We start from the raw sequence: 25,715 nt of genomic DNA, 5'->3' as shown, positions 1-25,715 counted from the left end.
GATGGGGAGATAATCTGAGGGCAGGGGTTTTGGGATGTGAAAACCAGAATTGTGGTGAAGCAGGAGGTTTGGGGATCTGAGCACAGGTGACTGGGGTCTGAAAGTGTAGGTTCTTGGGCTTGAGGGTGGAGGCTCTGGGAGGGTAGGTCAGGGGAGGGCTGGAATCCACAGCCCTGTTAGAAGGGGATGAATTCCCATGTCTGAGGGAGGTCTTGGGGAGTGAATGACCCTGGAAGGGGAGGGAAAGTTCTTAGAGTTCTTGGACCACTTTCTCCCTGCTCCTCCCACGTCGGCCTCGCCCTTCCCCTACGTAGAACGGACCCTTCCCCAGACCTGCCGCACTTCACCTTCGGGCCAGTCCCTGCTCTCCGAGCCCCCTCCCAGGCCCCACCCACTCCTCCCTCCTCGCCTTTGCCCCGCCCCTTCCCAGAGTAGGCCCCGCCCCTCGCCGAGTCTCCGCCCCCTCCCCGCCGCGGAGCGGGCCCCGGCCTTCACTGCCCCCGCCCACCCGCAGACCCCACCCCTCTCCCCCGGGTCCCACCCCCTCAGGGGAGCAGGCCTTACCCCCCGCCCAAGGCCCCGCCTCCTGCAGAGCAAGCCCGGTGCCGCCCCGCCCCCCCGCATCTGTGTCTCCGGGACCGGCGCGCGCGGCTCCCGTCACTCGAACGCGCGGCGGCGGCGGCGGCGGGAAGATGGCGGAGTCCGGTGGCGGCGGTGGCGCCGGTGGCGGCGGCTTCGGCGCGGGCCCGGGGCCCGAGCGCCCAAGCAGGTGAGACCCGTCCTCGGGGTGGGCCGGCACCTGCCCCGGGGCCGGGGTGACGTGTGGGCAGTCCTGGGGATCCCGAGGGGCTGAGGAGCCACCTGGGCCGGTTCGAGGGTCTTTACGGGGGGGTTGCGGGCTTTAGGGGGTCACAGAATACTGGGGGGGCCGAGGGCTGCTGAGCGGCAGCTGAAGGCGGTCTGGGGGCCCCAGGACCTCGAGATACCTGCATGCGGCCCTAGGAGTCTGAGGGGGCATTGAGGGGCATGGACGTCTGAAGGGAAGCCCATGGCCTCCTGACGTGTTGGGGGCATGGAGGAACTGGGGATGCCAAGGGGTCTGGGAGGCAGAGAGCCCCTGAGCAGAGGACCGTGGGCAGTCTTGAGCTTGTTAAGGAGGGGACTGGTGGGAGAGCTTGAGGGGCTGAGCCCCAAGGCTTCCTGGAGGGTGCTGTAGGACCCTGAGGTGTCTAAAGGTGGTCCTCAGGGCATGCTGAGGCAAGTCCTGGCAGCCGCGAGGACTGTGGAAGGCTGGAGTTAGGGGGCTCAAGTGAATCTGAGGGCCTGAAAGAGGCCTAAAGGGCCTAGGAAAACCTGAGAGGGGAGGCTGAGGTTCCCCCCCCCCCCAGGGGGGGGCGTCACCGTGAGTCTTGTTGGACAGAGAGGGGACTGGTGTTCCCACGGGTCCTAAGGGGCTGGAGTGGGTTGTGGGTAGCCTGAGGATGCTGAGAGACCCCTGAAGGTCTAAGGAGAGTCCATCCTTGGTGCTTCTCTCTCCCATCTCCATGGGGTTCAAATCCTCCTCCAGGCTGGGGCACCTGGGTGGCTCAGTGGTTGAGCATCTGCCTTTGGCTCAGGTCATGATCCTGGGGTCCTAGGATCAAGTCCTGCATCGGGCTCCCCACAGGGAGTCTGCTTCTCCCTCTGCCTATGTCTCTGCCTCTCTCTGCGTGTGTGTGTCTCTCATGAATAAATAAATTAAAATTCTTAAAAAAAAAAATCCTCCTTCAGGCTAAAGGACTTGAAGCGAGGTCTTGCCCACAGACCAAGGGGGCAGAATTCATCCCCTTTGGTCAAAGGGAGGCTCCCTTTTCCTTTGTCCAAGTCCTGAGATAGATTGCTTGAGCTCCAGAATTGGTGTAGGAATTGAAGTTGTTTATATGCAGTTTTGGATTCTCAGAGGGGAGGAACACCTGCCTTAGGTAACACAGCTTCCCTCTTATTGCACAAGGTCAGTGTAGCCCAGATGCTTCCATCCTGGCCTCCCAGGAAAGCCTGTCACCCCTTGGCTGGTGAAGGAGGAAATCTGGGCTCTTCCTTGATGGTGAGCTTACAGGAGCAAATAATTTCAGTGTGATAAGTGATGAAGTTGTTCACTACCTGTGTGCTCTGGAGGAGTCCTTATTGTGGAGACTTGGGCTAGTGCCAACCAGAAAAACCTGATGGCTTGGGCATAAGCTGGGCTTTAGGGGCCTGCAGCGGGGAGCAAGGAGAGATCAGAAGATTTGTAAGACATTCAGGGGTAGAGTTGGCAAGGCTTGTTGACTAGGCATGAGGTGACATGTAAGGAACAAGGGGACCACTAACCCTAGGTCCCTGCCTTGCGCCCTGGAATGGGATAACCTGGGGGCAGCAACAAGGTGTAACTAATTATATACCATATAATTCACTCATTTTAGCTGAGTAGTTGAGTTATACAGTTGTGTACCCTCTAATACAATCCAGTTTATTTTTTAATTTTTATTTATTTATTTTTAAAGATTGTATTTATTTGTTCATGAGAGAGAGGGAGAGAGAGAGAGAGAGAGAGAGAGAGAGAGAGGCAGAGACACAGGCAGAGGGAGAAGCAGGCTTCATGCAGGGAGCCTGACTTGGGACTCGATCCTGGGTCTCCAGGATCAGGCCCGGGGCTGAAGGCAGTGCTAAACCGCTGATCCACCAGGGCTGCCCATAATCCAGTTGTTTTTTAGAAGGCTCACATCACTCCAAAGAGTTCCCTCAGGCTCGTGTAGTCAACCACACTCCATCCCCAGGCCCAAACACACCCTGATCTACTTTTGCCCTTGTAGAAATTTTACATGAATGGAATCCTACATATGTGGCTTCTTATGCCAGGCTTCTTTCCTTTAACTAAATGTTTTCAGAAGTTCATCTATGTTGTCACAAGTATCAGAAGCTTGTTCTTTTTCATTGCTGCAGAGTATTCCACTATATGGACAGATAGTATGCTTGCTCATTTACTGGTTAATGGACATTTGGATTTCTGTTTTGGCAATTACAAATAAAGTCCCTGTGAACAGCCAGGTATGCGTTTTTGTGTGATACATACTTTTATTCTTTTGGCTAAATACCTTTGGAATGGAATGACTGGGTCCTATGGTAGATGTGGGTTTAACTTTTGAAGAAACGGCCAAACTGTTTTCCAGAGTGACTGTGCCATTTGCATTCCCGCTAGCAAATGTATAAGAGTTGCAGTTGCACCCCATCGGTGCCTACACTTGATGTGGCCAGTCTGTAATTTTAGTCATTTTAAATATATACTAGATCTTATTTTGGTTTTAACTTTTATCTTCCTAATAAGTAATAATGTTGGATACTTCTTCATGGTGGGTATTCATATCTTTGGTAAAGTGAAAGATTCATATCTTTTAAAATCTGCCCATTTTCTAGTTGCGTTGTCTTCTTATTGCTTACTTTTAAGAATTCTTTATGTGTTCTGTCTGTAAATCGTTTATCAGATATATGATTCACAAATATTTTCTCCCTGCCTGTGGCTCTTTCTTTTTCTTTCTTTCTTTCTTTCTTTCTTTCTTTCTTTCTTTCTTTCTTTCTTTCTTTCTTTCTTCTTTCTTTCTTTTCTTTCTTCTTTTTCTTTCTCTCTCTCTCTCTCTCTCTTAATGATACCTTTCACAGGGCAAAATTTTGTCATTTTGATGAGGTCCAGTTTATCAGTGTTCTTCCCTTATGGATTATACTTTTGGTGTCATATCTAAGAAATCTTCTTTCTTTAAATTTTATTTTAAGGAGGCTGCATGCCCAGCGTAGACCTTGACACGGGGCTTGAACTCATGACCCTGAGATCAAGACCTGAGCTGAGATCAGGAGTTGGATGCTTAACCAACTGAGCTGCCCAGGTGCTGCTCTGAGAAATCTTTTCTAAATGGAGGCACTTCTTTAAAAGACATCTCCCTCACTTCTGAGATTCCCATTTGCCCCCTTCTATCCATCCCAGTGAAAAATTACAGTTGTCTAGAGCAACTGGTAGGGGAGGGGCTTTTAATCCCTGTGGTGCTCGTATGGGGAGAGGGGCAAGAATCCCTAATATGGTGAGATGGAACATGCAGGAAGAGGATCAAGTTTTGAGGAAGATTGTGGCACACAATATTTTGGCAAGGATCCCTTGAGATCTAAAGGCCTTTGTAACATTGTTCATTGTTCCAAAGCTGCCAGAGAGGCCTAGTGTATCACTTGCCCTTGCCTCATTCCTCTTCATGCTTCCACACTCCCAGGTCATGGCTTCTTAGAGCCATCTGCCTGACCACCGAGGTCTGTTAGCCCCCAGAGCACTTTTTATGGTCACCTTGGATTGTTTAGTAAAATTTATATAGCATTAAAAAAATTTTATATAGCGTAAAAGTCACTAAAAGTGAATGATTCAGTGATATTTAGTATTTTCACAACGTTGGGCAACTATCCCATCTATCTAATTTCAGGACATTTCCGTCAGTTCAAAAGAAAATTCTGTACCTATTGGCAGTCACTCCCCATTCCTTCTTCCTCAACCCCCTAAAACTATTCATCTAATTTCTGTCTCTACAAATGTATCTGTTTCATAAATGGAATCATACAACATGTGACCTTTTGCGTCTGGCTTCTTTCACTTTGTATAACATTTTCAAGGTTCATCCACATTGGTGTGTGTATCAGTAATTCATTCCTTTTTATGACTGTATAATATTTCACTATGTGGACATACCACATTTTGTTTATCCATTCACTAACAGATGGACATTTTCGCTGGTTCCACCTTTTGGGTATTTTGGATAGCGCTGCTATGAACATGCATGTTCAAGTTTTTGTTGGAACACTTGTGTCCAGTTCCTTGTGGTATATATACCAGGAGTGGAGTTGCTGGGGCATATGGCTGTTGTGTGTCTTTTTTTTTTTTTAATTATTTATTTATTTATTTATGATAGAGAGATAGAGAGAGAGAGAGAGAGAGAGAGAGAGAGAGAGAGGCAGAGACACAGGCAGAGGGAGAAGCAGGCTCCATGCACCAGGAGCCCGACGTGGGACTCGATCCCGGGTCTCCAGGATCGCGCCCTGGGCCAAAGGCAGGCGCCAAACCGCTGCGCCACCCAGGGATCCCTGTTGTGTGTCTTTGATCATGCTATCACCACCCAAGATTACTTGGTGTTTTTATTAATGGAAGTGCCTTGAGGGTGGAGAGCATGTCTGCCTTATGCTGTCTCGTGTGCCTGGAGCCAGGACTGCGCCGAGGAAATGAGTGTTCAAGAAATATGGCCAGGGGTGGGGAGGGAGAGAGGAAGGGATGGACGAAAATAGTGTGGAAAAACTCTCTAGGGCTTGCAGTCTGACTGGTAGGAAGTCCTTTCTATGAGATCGGTTAGTCCTTTGCCTTTTCAGGGAGACCTGTGGGGTTGCTGAGACCTGAGGGGAGGCTGGCCTTATCTGTGAGGTTGGTTTTCCAATCTGCCAGGAGGCGCCTGCATCTGCCTTTTTGTCCCATGAAGGGTTTTGTCATTTGGCCAGGGATGGGGGTGGTTCCTGTCTTTCCCTTGGCCTTTCCAACGGTCCCACAACTCAAGAAACTGTCCTCAGGAGGGACTGAGCTCCCCCACCCCCCACCGCCCCCAGCGTTATATAACTTGTTTGTTCCAACTTTACTTTTCTGCAACCAAGGGGGAAAAAAAGAAAGAGAAAAGCTTATTCTCCTTCCTTCCCATCTCGAGGGATCAACAAAAAACTCGTTGCCTAGTAGAGATGGTCGTTAATAACCAAGCTGAACCTCTGGGATGGTTGGAGTGTGGCTGTCTCAGCCTAGGGCTTGCAGAGGGGAGGTGGGATCCTAGCTGCAGACTCACTCACACAAAAGACACTTGTTCTCTAGTGGGCCCCTCCCAGCTCCACCTCAGGCCCTCCAGGAGGGTCCAGGCTTGGGAGGGAAAGGAGGTTTGAGGCCACTTAGGGTGTTGGGGAGGGCAAGTGGAGAAATTCTCCTGGGAGTTGCACTTCCCCAGCTAAAATTCCATCGCTGTAAGGTACCCAGTTGGCTGAGTTCTGGAGGGACCTTCTAGCCACAGAGGCTCTTCAGATTTTGGGTTGTTGGCATCCTCACTCCTCAGCTCATCTACCTTAAAGGTATCTGGATGGGGCCCAGTCTCGCTGACTCACACTACTCCTGAGAGCTAAAGTGAGGGTATCAGTTGAGGGACATGCTGGCCAGAGGTGTTTTCATGGGAAGTTATGGCCTAGACACAGTGTGAGCGGGTTTGGCATAGTTTAGCGAGACATCTATCTGCCTCTGGCTTCATGACCTTTGCTCGTGTAAACTTTCTTAACAAGCCCTCTCTGGTGGTGTCCTAAATTGCTGCCACTCAGCCTTGAGGCCCTGGAAGAGTCCAGCCTCTCAACCCTGTATGAAAGACTGGGGGATCTTTTTCTTTCTTTCTTGTTCCTTTGGCTTTGTCCTCTTTTCAGCCAAGAGGGAGAGGTAGGGGTTTGACCCTTCAGAGATGAGGCCTCAGCTCTTCCTCTTGAGAATTCTGGGAGATTTGGTGGTAGCAGGTGCCTCATCAGACCCACCTGTGTCTGTGGTCCCTCTTCTGGTGAGCAGCACCACCCCACACACTCACTGTGTACCATGGGCATGTTTGCAGCCCTCTGTGCCTTAGATTGCTCATCTGGGAAGTGGGACCATAGGTCTACTGGGCAGGGTAGCTGGGACGAAGCAGACTAGGGCAAGGGTGTGCTCGGGGGGCGCCTGGCACATTGCCTGTGTATCTTATCTAAGTATTAGTGCAGAAGTGGCAGTGTTATCCTTTGGTCCTGTCGCTGCCAACATTCTGTCTACTGTGCCCTCATGGGGTGTGACGGGATTTCCGGCAGTTGCTGGCAGATCTTGCCTACGAGTCAGTGTGGCAGGTGGGGAAAAGAGAAAGTTGGTAGGTTAGTCCATTCTCGCTGCTAAATATAAAAAATTGGGTAGCTTATAAACAACAAACATATTTCTCAAAGTTCTGGAGCCTAGGAATTCCAAGATGGAGGCTCCAGAGGGGTTGGTGTCTGGTGAAGCCACTTTCTGGTTCATAGATGGCTGTTTTCTTACTGTGTCCTCAAATGGTAGAATGGACAAGAGGGCACTCTGGGGTCCCCCCTTTTAAAAAGATTTTATTTTATTTATTCATTCATTCATTCATTCATTTATTTATTTATTTTTAAATATTTATTTATTTATTTATTTATTTATTTATTTATTTATTTATGATAGAGAGAGAGAGAGAAAGAGAGAGAGAAAGAGAGGCAGAGACACAGGCAGAGGGAGAAGCAGGCTCCATGCAGGGAGCCCGACATGGGACTCGATCCCGGGACGCCAGGATCGCGCCCTGGGCCAAAGGCAGGCGCCAAACCACTGAGCCACCCAGGGATCCCCGATTTTATTTTTTTTTTAAAGTAATCTCTATACTCAGTGTGGGGCTCAAACTTACAAGCCCCAGATCAAGAGTCACATGTTTTGACTGAGCCAGTTAGGTACCCTAGGGCCCCCCATTATAATCAGGGCACTGATCCTGTTCATGGCTCCACCCTCATGACTCAATCACCTCCCAAAGCACCCCCCTCAGCCACCTTAACACTATCACATTGAGGGTTAGATTTTAACATGTGAATTTCAGGGGGATACAAACATGCAATTGGCTGAGCCATTGGGAGGATGGTGTCACCATGACTTTGTGGTCATGGGAGGGTCAGTGGCAGGGCAGTAGGAGAATGGAACAATTGGAGTCCAAGCCACTTCTGCAACATGGAGAGGGCAGATGCCTCCATGTGGGCCCGGCATCTGGCAACAGTGCAGAGCACAGCTCTGTGGGTCTCTGCAGATTATTGGGGGGGGGGGGGGCAGTTGAGTCTGCAGCAAGCTGGAGGGAGCACTGGGCTGGAGGTGCTAGAAGGCTAGATGGCGGGCCAAGCAGCTCAGCTCCTCCTCCCCTGGGAGCGAGGCGCCCCTTTCCTCACCTCGCCAGCAGGGTCTTGTGAGCTTATGATGTGAAATTGCTCTGAAAACTGTTCAGTTCGCCCCGAATTGTGGAGCATTTGTCTCACAGCTGGACCACTTCCACCTGGTAGCTGTGACTCCCCTGGGGGACGGCCTTCTTGTCGTCGGCCATAGGGATAGAAAGGTTTTATTAGCCTCCGCTATCATAGTGCCATCTCCAGGGAGCCCGTGCCGTGTGTCATCCCACTTTTCTTCACGCCAGTTATTTTTTATTGCCTATCCGCATGGGAGAGCTTAGCGAGCCCAGGTCGGAGGTTTGTGCTTGCATCCCCACAACCCCCACCCAGATACTTTAAAAGTGGGGCTTTCTCTGCATTCCTGCCCTTTGGTCTTAGGCCATGTTGCAGACTTGGGGTTGAAGGCCCTGGAGAAGGATGGGAAGAGTAAGGGGATGGGGAAGAAAGGCCCAGATAGAAATAATTCCTCAAGAGAGGTGACTCTTGGGAAGCCCTGGTGGTGCAGCGGTTTAGTACCGCCTGCAGCCCGGGGTGTGATCCTGGAGACCTGGGATCGAGTCCCACATCAGGCTGCCTGCATGGAGCCTGCTTCTCCCTCTGCCTGTGTCTCTGCCTCTCTCTCGCTCTCTCTGAATGAATAAATAAATAAATCTTAAAAAAAAAAAAAGAGAGAGGTGACTCTGGCATCCTGGGCTCCTTTCTCTTGTGTAAAGGACTCGTTTGATGCCTTTCTCTTCCTCTGGTGGATGGTTCCTGTGTGCCTACTGCTGTGCTTGGTGCTGGGCACATGGGCCCCCAGGACAGTCAGGCCTTGCCCACATGGGACATGCCAGTAGAGTTAGTAAGACAGTTGTGCAATCATTTCTCCATGTTTGCCATAAATGATCCTGAGGCCAAGTTGGAGGTTCCTGCCTTTTCTGGAAGGTTCTGAGAGTTTCCTCATGAATGAGGTTGAGCTGAATCTGATGGTTAGTGTCATCAGCTTGAGGGAAGGGGGTAATGGGAAGTAGACTATTTTCTGGGTATGGACAAGTGGCATGTGTAGGTTCTTCAGCCAAAAGCCTGGGTTTTCGGGGTCATGAAGGTGAGAGGAACTGGAGGGGGTAGGAGGGAAGGAGACTGAGAAACTCAGGGTGGAGGTGGAAAGTTTGAGTCGGCGGGGGTGGGGGGACTTGGATCAGATTTGTGTTTGGGAAGGATCCCTTTTTCTTTCTTTTTTTTTTTTTTTTTTTAAATTTTTATTTATTTATGATAGTCACAGAGAGAGAGAGAGAGAGAGAGAGGCAGAGACACAGGCAGAGGGAGAAGCAGGCTCCATGCACCGGGAGCCCGACGTGGGATTCGATCCCGGGTCTCCAGGATCGCGCCCTGGGCCAAAGGCAGGCGCCAAACCGCTGCGCCACGCAGGGATCCCCAAGGATCCCTTTTTCAAGAGACAAGGGAGCCTGGACCTAGGTGGGAGCTGTAGAGATAGTAAGGTAGGCATGGGTTTGGGGAAGATTTGGGATTAAAATCGTGCCATATGCTGATCACTGGTGGAGGCCAGGCACAGAGTCACTGGCTCTCAGGTTTCCTCCAGGGATCGAGGAGTGAGTACTGGGGAAGGACTCATCTGGCAGGCAGGAGGTAGGACAGGGCCCTACTTGCCTGCAGCTGTGCTGCCTATGAACATCCAATGGAGAGGGGAGGCAGAGGTGGACATCAGCATGGAGGGCTGGAGGGCTTGTCTCTGCTCTGGGAAGCCCTCATGCCTCTCCTTGGTCAAGGGCCTCAGGTCTTCTAGCGAGCAGCTCCTCTCAGGAATGTCCCTTCTGTTGCGAAGAGGCAGAGGCGTTGGCCTAGCCTTAGCCACCCTGGGAGGTCTCCTCAGTTTCAATTCTGTGCCCCCACCCTGAGCTTCACCTTGGGAGCACATACCACACTACTCTTATTGCTCTCTCTTCCCCTCATCTGTTGGCACATCATGTTGGTTCCACCTTTGAGCCACATCCTTGTGTGGCCCCCTCTTCCATCTCTTCCTCATTCCCTCTTGAAGCCACCATCGGCTCTTGCCCTCCTGGCTGCTCCCCATACTTTGGCCAGTGGGTCCGTCCCATGATATGCATCAGAACACGTCGCTATGCCTGCTACCTGCCAGGGGGAGTTCCTCACTCTCAGAACAAATATTGCTTTTCCATGACCCCCACCCACACCCTACCCTCATAGTGAGGTCCTGCCCACCCACTGGGCCCTCTGTGCTTCCACAGCCCTACTGGTCTCCTAATAGCACTCCTCTGGCACCCCTCCTGGGCCTTTGACCTGGCTCTTCCATGGCTAGAGTGTCCTGTCCCAGTGCTTTGCACAGCTCCAGTGTTGCCTCATTGGGGCGTGGTGGCTCTGTCCACCCATCTCTGTGCATCCTCTGCCCTGTGTCTGCAGTACATTCTGTACACTTAAAGGCCCATGTCCCCTAGAATGTATGCTCCCCAAGGGCAGAAGTTCCCCATGGTGGCTCTGATTTGATCCAGCAAAGCTTACACATAGTCTGTGTGTTTTTGAGGGGACCTGGTCTGACCTGGAAGCTTCTGGAACAGCCTTCTGCACTGCCCCTTTTTCTCACTGTATGTAATGGCATGGTCTGGGTAGAGAAACAGAAGCAGGCATGTTAGCGAATCAGCCTGTTAGAAGCCAGCAAGCAGTGCCCTTTGGTGTGGGCTATGTTTAGTTAGCGAGCAGGCCCTCGGCCCTGTGTCCTGAGGACGGAAACGGCCAGCCACTCTCCCTGTCCAGCTGCCTGCAGTGGGAAGTGGGGGCCGGGGCTGGGCTGCGGGGTCCCCACTGCGGGCGGACCGCCTTCCTCCTGTGGTAGCCGCTCTCCAGCTGTGCAGACGAGCTCTTAACACTTGTTAACCCCGAGTCTCCAGTCTCTTCCTCCTCACCCTCCCCTCTCCCGTGCTCTCCGGAGAGGACTGCTTGGGATTCACAGAACTCGTCCCCCACGGCTGAGGGAGCGCTTCCCTAGCATTCCTGCTCCGTGGAGCAGGAGCGGGTTTTGGGGCGCCGCCAGCGCGGTGTCAGACCCCTGGCCAACCGGCCGAGTGGCTGGTTTCCTCGCGTACACCGCTTCACTGCGCATGGAAAATATTGTGATTCGGGAGGAAGTAACCGGCACCTTTGGGGAATCACAGACCTTTCCTGTGAGGGAAGCAGCTTCCGGAATTGAACAGCTCAGCCGAGAGGAAATCTTGAGGGGCGGACCTTTGGGCTTTTAAAGGCCTCGAGGGGGGTCACCCGAGATTGAGGCCGAAGATGTTTTCTGACGCCACAACTGCGAAATTCCACAGGGGTCAGAGACGGAGCGGGCGGGAGTGGGGCTGGGCTACATATCCGGAGAGCTCTCCTCTCTACGGGATGTGAGAATTTGAAGCAGCCTGCTGAAGGAAGCAGGAGCAGACAGGATCACCAGAATCTACTGAGCCCCGAGCGAGCGGGGAGCAGGGCATTCTCCGAAGGTGGGGTTTAGTGGGTGGCACTGTGTCCTTGAGGCGACAGGCTTGTAAAGGAGCCCACTGAGGACCCCCCACTGGCCTCCTCGTAGAAAACTGGTAACTGTATTTAAAAGTTGTAACCATGTGCCTGCCTTGGTGAAATCTGGTGGGTCCCAGGAGGGTGTCTCTTGCCCTTTCCTCTCTGTCTCTGTCATGCAAGGGGGTAAGGCAGGACAGTTGAGAGCACACAAATGTTTACACTCCACGTGAGTCACTTACAGAAGCAAGGGGTGGTGTTTTTCTTGCTGAGGCTGATGGCATCGGACAGCCCTGCAGCTCCAGTCTTAGGCTTGCTTCCAGCATTTTAGCATTTAGAGTTGCTGAACTTTCACGGTGGGGGACATGGGGAGCTTGCTGACCTTTCATGGAGAGATGGCTGTCTTGTCACAGGCAGACAGGACTCAGGCTGAGTATAGCCACTACGCACTTGCTGCAGATCACCCAGCTTGGACTTTCTCAACCACCCCCTGCCTCTCCCATCCCTGGGGTAGAAAGCCTGTGTGCAGTACAGGGAGAGGCAGCAGCTGGAGAAGTGGTAACTCCGTGGTGTTTTTTTCAGAGGCTCATCTGGAATATGGTGGACAGGAGCCCTAGATCAGAGGCTTCTGACATTGAAAGCCCCCTTTGGTTATGAGCGCCAGAAACTCAATTCTGTGTCGTCAATTAGAAAATAAAAGTTCATTGTTCACATTAAACAAACAAACAAAAGTTTGGGGAGAGCTCTCGTTTTAGTTACATTGAGATTCAGGGACTCAGATGATTTCCTTAGAATCCGCGACTCCTTTCTCTCATTTCTGCCTTCCCTCCTGGCTGGTCAAGGTGACCTCATCTTGCTCCCCACCATCCTAGCAACCTCAGGGGGAAGGTGAATCTCCATTCTGGTGGCTTCAGCAAAAGTCCCAGGGAAGGCACTGATTGGATCACATGGGTCACCACCCCCCCCATCCTGTGGCCAGGGATCTGGGAGGTTCTAATTGGTCATGAGTCTCCCTTTGCAGTCCAGAGATGTGTGATTCCTACCACTGGGGAATAGGAGGTTCCCTGAGGAAAACAGGAGGCTCTTATCAGAAGAGAGGAGGGATGTTGGCACTCCCTAAAATGGAGGTATTTAGGACAGGTACCTTCTGATGCCTAAACTTGTGCTGCTGTTGGAAAGGCCAGGCTGAGCCATCTCCATATCTGCATCTGCCTGTGTCTGGCCTAGCACCACTGGTCATGAGCATGTGCCATTTGGCAGAACTATTTCTTGTGGCCTTAGCACCTATCCTGCCAGGTGAGGTAGCTGGACTGGACACTGAGATGCTGGAATTTGGCAGTGCTAGAGTCTCACTGGGTTTTTGAGCAAGTGGTCCTTCAGGGCCATGTAGTCCTGTATCTTCTTGCCTGGTCTGTAGAGTGAAGGGGTTTTGCTATTCAAGTGGCTCCATCTACAAAGCCTAATGCAATGGGGGTGATGTGGGGGGATAGACTGACTGGAATCAGCCTTGTGTCAGTGGGTGGGAATGGGAATGAAATAGGCATAGCCTCATCCTGAGACTTATCCACTAGTCTGCCCCTGGTACTCCTCACATGGAGGCCCTGGCTGGGCTTTGAGGGGAAAGGGAGACTGTGGAGAACCCTGGCTGGGATATGAGAAGGGAGATCTCCTTTCAGAAGGCTCAGAGGGTAATGTGGCAGAGGTGCATGGAAGAGCTGGTGAACTTGGAAGTGTGGCATAAGGAGGAAGGTTGGGTGGGGGCAGGAGAAGTCAGCCCTTCAACACAGGGAACAGTCTGAGCAAAATGTGGAGGCCAGACATTCTAGAAAAAAATCCTGCTGAGTGCTTCCTAATTGAACCCAATCAAAGGATAACATACCCAGTCCCAGAACTTGGACCAGGAGATTGCATGGAGGGGATGAAGAGAGCAGATATATGCAGTAGATATCTGCAAGGAGCAGAGATATGAGTTAGGCTCCAGCCAGCCAATGCTGCCACCTGGTAGCCATCCACTTGCCACCTCACTGATCATTTTACCCACCTATCCACCCGTTTGTCTATCTGTCCATCCATCTACTCATCCTTCCATCCATCCACTAATCCACCCAGTCATCTAATCAACGAACATGACTGAGCTCTGAGCACATGGTGCCAAGTACCAGACCATAGCAGGAGACAGAACCTGCCCTGCCCTACCCTGGAGAGGCTCCTGTTTCAGCCTCAGAGAGGTAGGCTGGAAACGGATGGTGTACTAGATGGAGCAATGATTAGGGAAGACAAATAGTGTTGGGTTGGGGTCAGAGAGACATAGGGCCCTGGGTGAGGATCTCCCAGTGTGACCTGATACAGTGGGATTACATCCCTCATAGTGGCTGGAGGATTATTGGGATAGTGCATACCCTTGCCCTACCACCATTGAGGAGCTACATCCTGCCCTTCCTGCTGTCCAGCTCTATGTTCAGTTAATGTTCAGTGTCCTTGAAGAGTGGTCTCACCCTAGCTTTGGTCTCCCCATCTGTATCATGGAGGTGATATGGGGTCTACCCACTTGGGCCTACAGAGAGGCCAATACCAGCCAGGGCCTCTTGTGTGCTGTATAGCCTTGGGTGGGTGCTTGAACATCTCTGTGCTTCAGTGTTGCCATCTCTAAGATGATGAGAATAGTGGTATCCTTCTTTCCATACTGCCCACCAAGAAGTGAACTGAGAGCCACGTTTGTACCTACCCTGGCCCACAGCCCTGCATGGGGTGGGTGCTCACTCTGCAGCGCAGGGATGGGCAGAGGTACTGTGAAGGCAGAAAACTTGTTGCTGGTGAGGGAAGTAGGGCCTGGCTGTCCGCTTTTCTTTCTAGGTTTGAGCAATGGCCATAGTTTGACGGGTTTGGGATTGGAGGAATGCTGCCACAGGATCCTCCAGTCCATCAGCAGTGGCAGGTCTCCATATGTCCTAGGGTCAGACAGAGGCTGAGGTGATGATGGCACAGGGTCTGGGTAGGAGGTTACAGCCCAGCTTGAGGGACACTGGGCTGACAGTGGCCCATGAAAAATGAGGCTGTGGAGGGCCACAGGGGGCTTAGGTGGGAGAGTGATGGGGTTCAATATTGTTAGCTTTCCTAAGTGGGAGGATGGGCAGTGTCTGCAAAGTTCTAGCTGTGACCCAGTGAATATTTGGGGAATGTAGGGATCCATGTGGTTTGTCCCTGTCATAGAAGGGCAGGATGACCAAGCTGGCAGGGCCTGCTTTGCGTGGAGCTGGCACTGAGCGTGACCACCCCATGCCAGACTCTGTGTATATGGAATCTTGGGTGGGCTTCCAGGTGGGCTTGCCAGGGTCTCATTGTTTGGCTTGTGTTATGTGGGGGCAAACCCCAGCCTCTACTCCCAGCCCTGAGGAGTTTACTTCCCCTGGGTTTCTCAGTTGGCTACGCATCTGACTCTTGATCTCAGCTCAGGTCTTAATCTCAGGGTCATGAGATCAAGTCCTGCTTAGTGAGAAGCTTTACTTCTCTCACCATGCTGGGTCCTTGGTCCTTGGGAGGATTCAGGATGGTTCTTTCAAGGTGGATGTGGGTTCCAGAACCTCTGCCTGCCTGTCTCGATGACCTTTCCACCCTCAGGCTCCCTGGCTGTTGTGTGGGGGCTCTCAGGAGTTGTCAGCCTCAGGTGCCTGCAGGTTGCATGGTTACTTCCTACTGGGAACTCCCTGATACCCCCTCTCTTCTGTCACCCTGTCACTGCCTGGCGAGCCCAGACAGGAAGGAGCCAAGGACATATACATAGGGAGATAACTATGATGATGATGCCATGAAGAAGGTGAAGTGAGCAAGGGTGGCCTGAGGCTCCTCTGCAGGATTCTGGGAGGGCATCTCTATAGGTAATATGTTTCCAGGATGGACTCAGAGTGGGCTCTGGCAATGCCCACACCTCCAGCTCTTAGAGGCAGGTTGAGTGGGAAGGAGTGGATGAGACTCTGCCCCTGTCTATTGACCTGGTGCACCTGCCCTCCTGGCACAGATCCACTCATAGGGTGCACAGAGAGGCCTTGTCTGGGGATTCTGTTTTAAATTATCGAAGAAGATGTGGGAAAAAAACCCCAGCATGATGACCAGGAATGAGAAATAAACAACTCCTGATGGCATAGAGAGGGCCCAGGTTCATTGGGGAACATGGGATCTAGGGGCCTTGCTGGATTTCTTCTCTCCCTTTCTTGGTCTTTTTCTCCTTCCCTCTGGGTGTCTGTCCCCCTCTGTCTGAGTCTCTGTCCCTCTTTCTCTGAGTCTTTGTTCCCTGTAGATCTCTGTGAGTGCTTTCATGTCTTGGCCTGCTGGGACGCTGCAGTGAGGATCTTCATCTGCTCCTGGGCTCCACGCCTGTTCACCCAGAAGCCCTGGTCTTTTGTCTATCCCCTTGGGAGCCCAGGGATCAAGGCCTTATCAGGAGGGATAGCCCCAGGAATGGGCCTGCTGCCGCCTAAGGGGTGAGGAGGGCAGGCTGGCCTCTGGTGAGCAGTCCCAAGAGAAAGCACAGTGACGTGAGCATGGGGGCTGCTGGCCAACCTGAGCATTTGAGGGCTCGTGCAAGGTGCCAAAACATGGTGACTCTATCCTTTGGGCTGGGAGCACAGTACCCAGAGCTGTGAAATATTGTGGTAACCATGGCAACAGTAGCTGGGGGTGTCTGCCTTTGTGGGGCATGTGGGACTCTGGCTCAGATGCACTTTCACCCACGGAGCTGCATGCTTCGGAGCCAGAACAATGGCCTTGGCAGTCAGCAGGTTGTGGTACAGCAAGAAGTAGAAACCAGTGCCGGAGATCCTTGCAAATGTAGGGGCTGTGCTGGGCCTCAGTTTCCCTGTCTTGGAGGGGGATTCATAAGGTTACATGTGAAGAACCATGCCTGGCATGTGCTCAGTCAGTGGGCCTGCCTTGTTAAGAGTCAGAGGTGGATGGGAAGGAGAAGGCAGAGAAGTTTCCAGTATGACTGGAGGACAGGGGGTAGGGAGAGGGTGTTTTGTGAAATAGGGCAGAGAGGTGGACCAGCTGGCTGCCAGAGCTTCTCCATCCCCCACCCTGCCTCTGGGTTCTGTCTCCCTCTCTGGGTCTCTATCCCCTTTTCTCTGGGTCTCTGTCCACACTCCCCCTCCCCCAGTTTCCCTCCCCACTTCATTCTGGGTCTCTGTCCCCTCTCTTGCTCTCTTTCCCCTCTCTCTCCCCAGCGAAGTGCAGCATCTTTCCTGCTGATGCAGCCGGGACCCTCGGGTGGAGTGGCCTGGAGCTCCCTGGTACGACATCGGCCGGGGTGTGAGCCAACCAGCTGTGCTGCACTGCTGTGCTCCATCGAGCCACATGGACAATAAAACCAAAATTGGCTTTGAAAGTGGAAGTGCTCTCTGTTTTGAGGGGAAGTGAGGGAATTTGCATGTCAGAACAGTATGTTAAAGGGGCAATACCGTCAGACTCTGTTCTGGCCCGAGCTTTGGGCTCCATGTGGGGGTGGGAAAGGATTTTACAAAACCCCAAAGAAATGTTTCCATGAAATTCTTTCTTGTTCTTGCTTTTCCTTTCCTTTTTTTTTTTTTTTTTCCAACATTCCAATGAAAAGAACTGTTCCGGGGCTTCAGATCTCTCCTGTAGGGTTGGGAAACCAACCATGGAGACCAGGGCCAGCAGCCAGATGAGGGCAGGAGTTGAGAACACCCACCCCACCAGGTGTCACTTCCAGGGCAGCCACCACCTCCACTGAGGGGCCCTGTCACTGGGGCATGGGGACCGCAGTTGGTGTGGTCTTGTACTTCCTGTGGCCTCCCCGACTTGGCCGTCTTATCTTGGGCTGGGTCCCCCTAAAGCAGACCCTCAAACAATGATTCTAGCCCGTGGTGTATTCTGGGGATGACCCCACGAAGGACTGGTGTATGTGGGGAAGAAGCCCACACAGGGGGTGCCCACAAGGAGCTGGAGACAATGTGGGCAAAAGGCTTGGCTGGCTGATGACCCCCAGGGAAAGTGGACGTCTTGCCACAGATGATCTGCCTGGGTTTTTTTTACCCTACCTAGTCCTACTTTACGTTAGCCCTAGTACAGGGGAAACTCCAAGGGATGCAGTGGCTGTGTCCCCATGTCCAGCATGGGCTTGGGCCTGGCTAGGACTGTCCAATGACGGTGGTAGGGGATGCAGTGTGGGAGTAGGGGGTCAGGACAGCCCTGAGCAGGCCAGGCCTGAGGGGGCATGTGTAGCCCCTCAGAGGCCAGATCCAGGCCAAGGGTGCAGCTGGGGCGGCAGTAAGCGGCCTCTAGAGATGTCCTGACCCGGCTGCTGACGCATTGGCTCCGATGACTCAGTGCGGGTGACCGTGGCTCGGGTGGCCGTCTGGAGACTTGGACAGGCTCAGGGCTGCCGCCGCCGCCTTCCTGGGGGCCCGTGGCCCCGCCGCGCCGGCCGCCCCCTGTCTGGGCTGGCCTGAGTAATGGGTCCTTCCCTTAGTCATCAGTCCCGGCCTCAGCCCTCCCTCCTCCTCCTGCCCACCTCCACCCAGCCAAGCCTGTTTGTCCTGGGGACTCCAGCCCTTGCTGGCTTCCTCTCTCCTTCCCTGAGCTCCCCAGAGGCTGTGAGGTGTGTGTGTGTGTGTGTGTGTGTGTGTGTGTGTGTGTGTGTGTGTTTAGGGGTATTGATAGGGGCTTCAGGGACAGCTGTGCCATCTGTGAGATGAGAGGGGGAAAAAACAGCCTCATAGGGTACCAAGAGCCTTTCTAGGGGCATGAGGAGAAGGCTTGGGGGAGGATGAGGTGTGTACAGAAAGGGGCTGTTTCCTCCCCACTCTGGATCTCAGGCCCCATATACCCTGTAAGTAGCTGTGCAGTGGGCTTGATCAGGGGCTCTGGGTTAGGGGTGTCCTAATTCCTGTATGGGAGCACACTCCTGCTTGGAGTGCACATGGCCTCTGTGCTCAGTTGAAGCCAGCCTTTTGTCAGAAGATACAATAATTCTTTATACCCCTTTGGAAGGTGTTTAGCTGATTTCTCATCTTTGGCCCCCAGAAATGATATTTGGTGAATATCTTCCTGCATCCGTTGTCTTGTACATGTAAGTATAGCTCAGATAAATCCCAGAAGCAGACTTGCTGGATCAAGGGTGTGAGACTTTAGAATTTTGCCAGGTCTGTTGAACTGCCTTCCTGAAGATTGTTCCACTTCATACTCCCCCTGGGAACGGATGTGAATGTCTATTGCCAGCTATCCAATGCTTCTGTTCACATGAGGGGTGAAGCCAGTCCCTTGCTGAGTGTACTTCTTTTATTGTGAGCCATGCTGACTCTTGGGTCTCTCTAGCCCGGTGTGCTTCCTTTCTTATGAACCATCAGCCCACATCCTTTGTGCATCCTTCTGTGAGATTGCTGGCTTTGTATTTTTTTTTTTTTTGCTGGCTTTGTATTGACTTGTTGGTGCTCTTTATATATGGAGGACCATAGATATATGTCCAGGGACTAATGAGCTCTAGGATGAAGTTGCCCCAGGTATGAAATCTTTCTTTTGGTGGAAGCATGCATGTGCATGCCAATCCCTGGAGCTTAGAGGAAGCACATGAAGTCCTCTTGCCCTGCTTCATAATCAACCAGAAATTTCTAAGAAAAAAATGAAGCCAGCCAAAAGCAAAATGGCAAAGGTAGGGGAAGGGGCACACATGTACAAAATCTTTGAAACAAGGTGTCCACAGAGAGGCACCTGACATGTGCCAGTGCTTTGTGAGTGGTTCTAAGCTTCAAGTTTCTAAGCACTTGGCACCATTCAGGGGCATGTGGGTGGCTTGTATGGGTGGTGGCAGGATGTGCCTCCTCACTGGACCTTGCCACATCCTCAGCCCAAAGGGTAGCTGAAGGAAGTAACTGTAGCCCCTCATTTATTGGAAGGTGATGGGGATGAGGGGAGCCTCATGACAGCCATGTTTCTGCCTGCCCTATTTGATAGCAAAGAAAGTGAAGACCCCAAGGATCAGGGTATGTGCTTAAGCCATAGAGCTGGTGGATGGCAGAGCAGGGGTCAGAATCCTGCCCTCTACCTCTCACACCAGTAGCCAGATGGAGCCTGGTGAGGTAAGGGCCATGGTGTGGCCCTGGCAGGCTTCCTGGAGGAGTGTATCTCACTCACTGAGCTGCGTCTCCCCACCTTTGGGTCCTGGACCAACCTTGAAACACTCTGCTTAGGGCCAGGCTCTGGATTTGTGTGACTCTAAGGGATCCTGGTAATGAAGGTAGCATGTTGATGCCGTATGTGATGCTGTATGTGTGTCGCCTTCTTATACCCCACAGCGTCTGCAATGCTGAGTGGGGTCTGGAGAGTGGCACTGCCATCCCCAGCGCTGCCCACATTTGCTGACTCTGAGTCTGGGTCTTGATATCATCCTTGGTTATTCACACACACATGAAGTTTGAGATAGATGCACCTCCTCTCCACTCCCGGTCCCTGAGAGAGAGGCCCTGAGGGCTCACACCAGCTGTCCCTGGCCTCCAGGGCAGTGTGCTCTGCAGAGAAGTAGAGTGCTTGGCCCCAGGCAGGAGAGGCCTGTGGTGTGGGGGAAGGTGGCTCCCTGTGTTGTCTGGGTGCAGGTAGGGCCCCAGGCAGGGCTGCGGGGAGAGGGTGGGTTTCTCAGGGCAGGCCTTTTGTGGAAGCCAGGCCTTTGAGACCAGCACCCAGGATGTAGCCAATCCCTCTGCTCCAAGGGAGAGGCTATGGGGGTGGCAAGGCTGGGGACACTCCAGCTTTCTGGCCTCTGCACATTTCTGCACCAGGCTCTTATCTCCTCCCCAGCTGTGGGACACGCAGAGCTGCAATGCGAAGCTGTCTGGATGATTCAACCACTCTGGGACTCCATTCCCCAGACTGTGCACCCAATGAAGGCAAGGCCTTCTTGTTCACTCTGTGTGTTCCCACCTATGGGAACTTGTTCACTATGTGTGTTCCCACCTATGGGAAAGGGGCCAGGGGCTGACAATGCCAGTGACATGAGAGGAGGGTAGGGAGAAGGGGGCTCTGACCTGAGTACCACAAGGAGCCTTAGAGGCTCATCTGGCATGTGGCCTTATCTTAAGAGGTCTGGAGGCCTGTTAGGAGGTGTTGGTGAGAGGACACAGTGGGACCCTGTCTGGAGATGTCCTGTTGGGGGCTGTACACTGGTGGGCAGCGCTTACCAGAGGATGGGCACACTGTGAAGCCCAAGCGTCCATGAACCAATGACATTCTCTTGTGGTCTGCAGAACTCGGGTCCACTGTGGGAAACTGGAAGAGCAGAGGCTTGAACTCCCAGCAGTGGCCTGGTGAGCCACGATGGGCTGGATGTAACAATGTAGGAGGGGAAAGGGGGCTTGTGAGGTGGGTATCCCCTCCACCTGGCAGGGAGAGGCAACCAGACCAAACTAGAGACTTGGAGTCTTTCTGAGCCTCTTTCCTTCCCTCCCTCAGTGGTCTTTAGGGAGGTTGCATGCCAAACTTCCTTGGCAAACCCAGGGTCTGACCACTGGCACCACAGTATCCCAGCATTACCAGCCCAGATGAGCAAGGTGCTGAGTTCTGAAGCATGTGCTGCAGCCTCCCAGGGATGGGAAGCTTTTTGCTAAGTGTAGACCATGTCCCCCCTGCTGTGTCCCATATCCCCCCTCACTGCCCCGTGTCCCCCTCACTGTCCTGTGTCCCCTATGGCATGTCACATGTCCCCCCCCCCCCCCAACACACACACCAGATCCCAGACCTTTAGGACCCTGAATACCTTACAGGCCTGTGGTCATCACCTCAGGGCCCTACAGCCCCTCTGCCCCTTGGTTGGTTGCCCCCCTTTCCTGAGGCTCTCTTGGTAGGGCCACTGAAGCTGGGGGCCTGTGCCAGGTCAGGGACCTCCATTTGGCAGCAGCTGTATTGATTGAGTGCTGACAGTATGTCCTGTGCTTGGCATCAGCTCTTTTATCCCCAGTATTGTTTTGATTGCTGCTGGACAGTGGGAGCTGAGGAGCCTTCTTTCTTCTTCTTTCTTGGAAAGACCAGTACCCACATTCCTGGCCTTCATTTGTGGGCAGGCTTCAGTCCCAGAAATGGGAAAGTAAGTTCCAGAGAGCTGGAGGCCGTGGGGAGAGAGCAGAGGCCTTGGCCTGGGGTGGGTGAGGCATGGGGTGCGAGAGTCCTGGTGGGGGTTCTTGACCCCACAGGGGCCTGATCTTAGCAGTGATGGCATTGTTCCCTTCTGTTGTGTTCAGGGTGGTGGTGAAGTGAACCACACCACTCATTCTTTAATATTTTAAACAAATTTTCCAAGATGAAACAGCAGAGGGGCCAGTGGTGCTAGAGGGGAGGGAATGTAGGGGTGAGCAGGGCCAGGGGGAATGAACCACAGAAATCCTCATATACTATGAGGGTGCTGGTTGCCACAGCAGGGTTTTATGCAGGACCTAAGAAAGCTCAGATATCCTTTTGTTTAGTTTTATTTATTTTAATTTGATGTGAAATTCACATAACATAAAATCTATCATTTTAGAGTGAACAATTCAGTGGCATTTAGTGCATTTACAGTGTTGTGCAAACATTTCTTCTATAGTTCCGGAACATTTCCCTCACCCTAAAATGAGACCCTGTGCCCATGAGCTGTTATGCCCCACCCTCTCCCCCAGCCTGGCAACCACAGATCTGCCTTCTGTCTCCATGGGTTTGCTTGTTCGAGACGTTACATATAAAAGGAACCATACAATTTATGACCTTGCGTGACTGGCTTCTTTCACTCAGTGTGATGTTTTTGAGGTTCATTCACGCTGTAGCATGAATCAGCTTCATTCCTTTTTATGACTGAGTACTATTCCATTGTGTGGATGACCACACTGTGTTTACCCATTTATCCTCTGGTGGACATTTGGGTTATTTCCACCTCTTTTTTTTTTTTAACTTTATTGTTTGTCCCAAGATGAACTTTGCCTCCTGAACCCTTATTTTGAGGTGCAGCAATCTCTGTTTAAGTTGTCTCCATCCCCTCATTGAACTACCCCCATAGGCAAACTCATCCTCTTAGGGTGGATACTCTTGGCTTTATGGCTTCCCCACAATTTGCTGTGCTGTACTTCTTGCCTGCTTCATTGGCTGTGATAGACAGGGAGATCCCACTCACCCTGGCACATTCTGGGCCTGGGTTCAAATCTTATTGTGTCGCCTTATAGCTCTGGGACTATGGACAAGCCACTCACGGTGACTCTATCCCTGGAAAGTAGGACCAGTGGGCCTTTCCTCTGGGCTGGGCAGTCACCAAGTATAGTCCAGAGCCAAATTCTTTGGAAAATGACTTTATAGTCATGTGGCTGCTCTCCCCTGGGGTGTTGGGCATGGAGCTCACGGGGCAGGTGTCAGAGGAGCTGGACCTCCAAGAAGGCTGGCCTCTCCTGGGTGTGACACCCCTGACCCTGGGAACCAGAGCTGCCTTGGAAGCTGTAGGTCCCTCTTCCATACCTGTGCTGGGGCTCTGTGCCAGCACCCTAATCCCCACCCCCACCCTCTGCAGGGGAGAGAAGAGGTTTGCCCTCTGGGACAGCTTGCTAGGGCATGGGAGACAATGATGTAATATGGAGAGTCCTGCACTACAAAGTGAGCACTCAGGAGACACATTTAGAATGAAAAAAAAAAAAATAAAGTTTAAGGGGAGGGGTGAAAGGAACCCAAATGTCCACAGATGGGTGAAGGGATCAAGAAATTGAGGTCTGTCCACACAATGGAATATCACTCATACATGAAAAGGAATAAAGCATTGATTCATGCTACAACATAGATGAACCTCAAAAACATGCTGAGCGAGAGAAGCCTGACACAAAAGGCCATGTAGTGTGTGATTCCATTTACACGAAGTGTCCAGAAGAGCCAAATCCAGAGACAGAAAACAGAGTAGTGGCTGCCAAGAGGGGATGAGAAGTGACTGCTGATAGGGATAGGGTCTCATTTTGGGGCGATTAAGATGTTCTGAAACTAGTTGGAGGTGATGGTTGCACGGCGTTGTGTATGTACTAAATGTCACTGAATTGTTCACTTTAAAATGGTGACTTCAATGTTATGTGAATCGTATCTCAGTTAAAAAACAAAATGGGCATTAGAACCTCCTCAGGTCCTAGGAGAAACCCTGCCCCTTTCACAGGTGGCAGATGGAAGCTGGAGAGTCAATGTCCTTTGCCAAGAGCCAGTTGGTGGGTAGGTGGCAGATGCTATTGGGACCCAGGTTTTGTTTTTGCTTCTCCAGGGCTAGTTCTGGCGATTATGCATGCGCCTGGGGCAGCTTCAGAACCCAGCTGAGCCAGCCCAGTGTCACTGGGCAGAGACTAGACAGACCTAAGGGTCTGAGCTCAGCCCCCACCTCTGCTCTCCTGCAGCATGGCTGACAAAAATGGAGCTCTCAAGTGCACCTTCTCAGCACCCAGCCATAGCACCAGCCTCCTGCAGGGCCTGGCTGCCCTCCGTGCCCAGGGCCAGCTCCTGGACGTTGTACTCACCATCAACAGAGAGACCTTCCATGCACATAAAGTGGTCCTGGCCGCCTGCAGCGACTACTTCAGGTGAGCACAGGTCTCGGGGGACAGGCCAGAGAGTATCCACCCAACTAAAAGGAAGTGATCTCTGTGTCAGCCAGCTAGCCAGCCAGCCAGCCAGGATGGCTCTGAGGGAAAGTAGGTGATAGTGGCCACACATTCAGTAAACTTCGAACTTTTTCTAGGTTTATAACTTCTCAAACTTTTAGGGGATGTTGTGCAGGTGAGCAGAACATGCCTGGGGGATAGAGGTGGCCCATGGGCACCCAGTTAGCAGTTTCTGCCCTGGGAGAGTGCCAGGGCTTGGCCTTGTTTTCATTCTGTCTTTATTTGACACCTGTGTATACCAGGCACTGTGCTTGACTTTGGGGGTCCAGCAGAGACAAATCTCTGCCTTCCTAGGTTCCTGTACTCAGGCTGAGGAATAGGACTGACATCTAGATGGGGGGGTCCCCAAGTGTGCCAGGCTGTGTTGTAGTCCCCTCACAATAGGTGAGGCCTTCCTGGGTGTACTGGTCAGTCTGCCGTGAGAGCCCTTTGCTAAAATCTTCCCTGTGTTGGGTTGTGTGGGGGAAGTGAGGGCCCCTTGGAGCAGGGCTAGGGCCATTCTCACTAGTTGGGGGCTGTCACGGGCTAAGGACAGTATCCCTCATTTCCTCAGTGACCAGCTGGCCAATTCTTCCTGCCAGGCTGTGACTCTGCCACAGAAAGCTGGGGTGCTATCCTAGGGTGGTTCTCTGGCCCCACGTTGCCAGTGGTAGCTGAAGTGCACGTATAGACTGTCTCATAGAGCCCCAGCCTAGGTGCGTTCCGCAGGCTGCGTGGTCCTTGAGGCTAGAGTGGCGAGGCTGGGATGGCTTGCCCGGTGCGCCCCTCAGCTGCCTGCCCCCCAGGCTCAACAAGGCTGTTCTGGGGAGCCAGAGCAGCCAAGCCATCTGGGGCGCCGTTTCTATTTTTATTCTGGATTTGGGGACGGGTGGGCCGGCCCAGCCAGAAATGCCCTTTAAAGGCTCCTCTGCGCTGGCACTGCAGCCGGCGAGGCCTTAAAAGGCAAAGCTCCCTCCCGTCGCTGTGGCTGCCTCTGCCTTCGATGGGCTGATGGGACTCATGGGGACAAGAAGGGGCAGGGTTTGGGGGGCTCCCCGAGCTCTGCTCCTAGAAGGCTCCATGGGGGTGCTGCTCAGAGTGTTGGGGAGTTGTTAGTTGGTGGCCCCGCAGGAGCACCAAGCACAGCTGTCCCCACTCTGGGACCCGAGCCCAGACCACCTGACTGTCTGACTGGCGGACAGGTATCTGTTGGATGAATGAATGGATGAGGGAAGTTCCTTCTCCTTGGTCAGCTGTCACAATGTGCACTTGCCCCATGAGAGGAACCTCTTACGAACTCCCAGAGGGTGCTTGGGTTCTTGCCTCTCTTCCTGATGGGGGCTTCCCCAAAGGCCATGGAGTACTGTGACCCACGTCCAATTTCTTTCACTGGTGCTCACATGAGCGCCACTTCCCAGAGCAGGACAGAAAGGCTGACAGCTGGTGTCACTCAAGGGGGGGTGGGGAGGGGGCTGTCTCACAGTAGTCTAGGGCTCCTGTGGGCCATTCTTGGGGGGCTTTCCTGACTGTCTGGGCCTCTCTCTGGAGATGATGGTGACTTTGGCAGGGCCTCCTAGT

The 25,715-nt window shown here is 52.6% G+C and overlaps 1 protein-coding gene across 3 annotated transcripts in view; it reads left to right on the top strand.

Moving 5' to 3' along the window:
- Positions 1-661: 661 nt before the first annotated feature.
- KLHL26 (kelch like family member 26) overlaps positions 662-25,715 on the top strand; it is a 29,390-nt gene continuing 4,336 nt past the window's right edge. For 2 of the 3 annotated variants that reach the window (XM_055344488.1, XM_055344489.1), the window contains exons 1-2: positions 662-769; positions 23,895-24,077. In XM_055344488.1, the coding sequence (XP_055200463.1) occupies positions 693-769; positions 23,895-24,077 (260 nt within the window). In that variant the 5' untranslated portion in view covers positions 662-692. The remainder of the gene's footprint in view (positions 770-23,894; positions 24,078-25,715) is intronic. The other variant, XM_055344490.1, reaches the window with a different exon arrangement.

The sequence above is a fragment of the Nyctereutes procyonoides genome, unplaced genomic scaffold (genome assembly GCF_905146905.1).
Source record: "Nyctereutes procyonoides isolate TBG_1078 unplaced genomic scaffold, NYPRO_anot_genome, whole genome shotgun sequence".
Classification (NCBI taxonomy): Eukaryota; Metazoa; Chordata; class Mammalia; order Carnivora; family Canidae; genus Nyctereutes; species Nyctereutes procyonoides.
The sequence above is the reverse complement of the archived record's forward strand: the minus strand, read 5'-3'. Positions and strand labels throughout refer to the sequence as shown.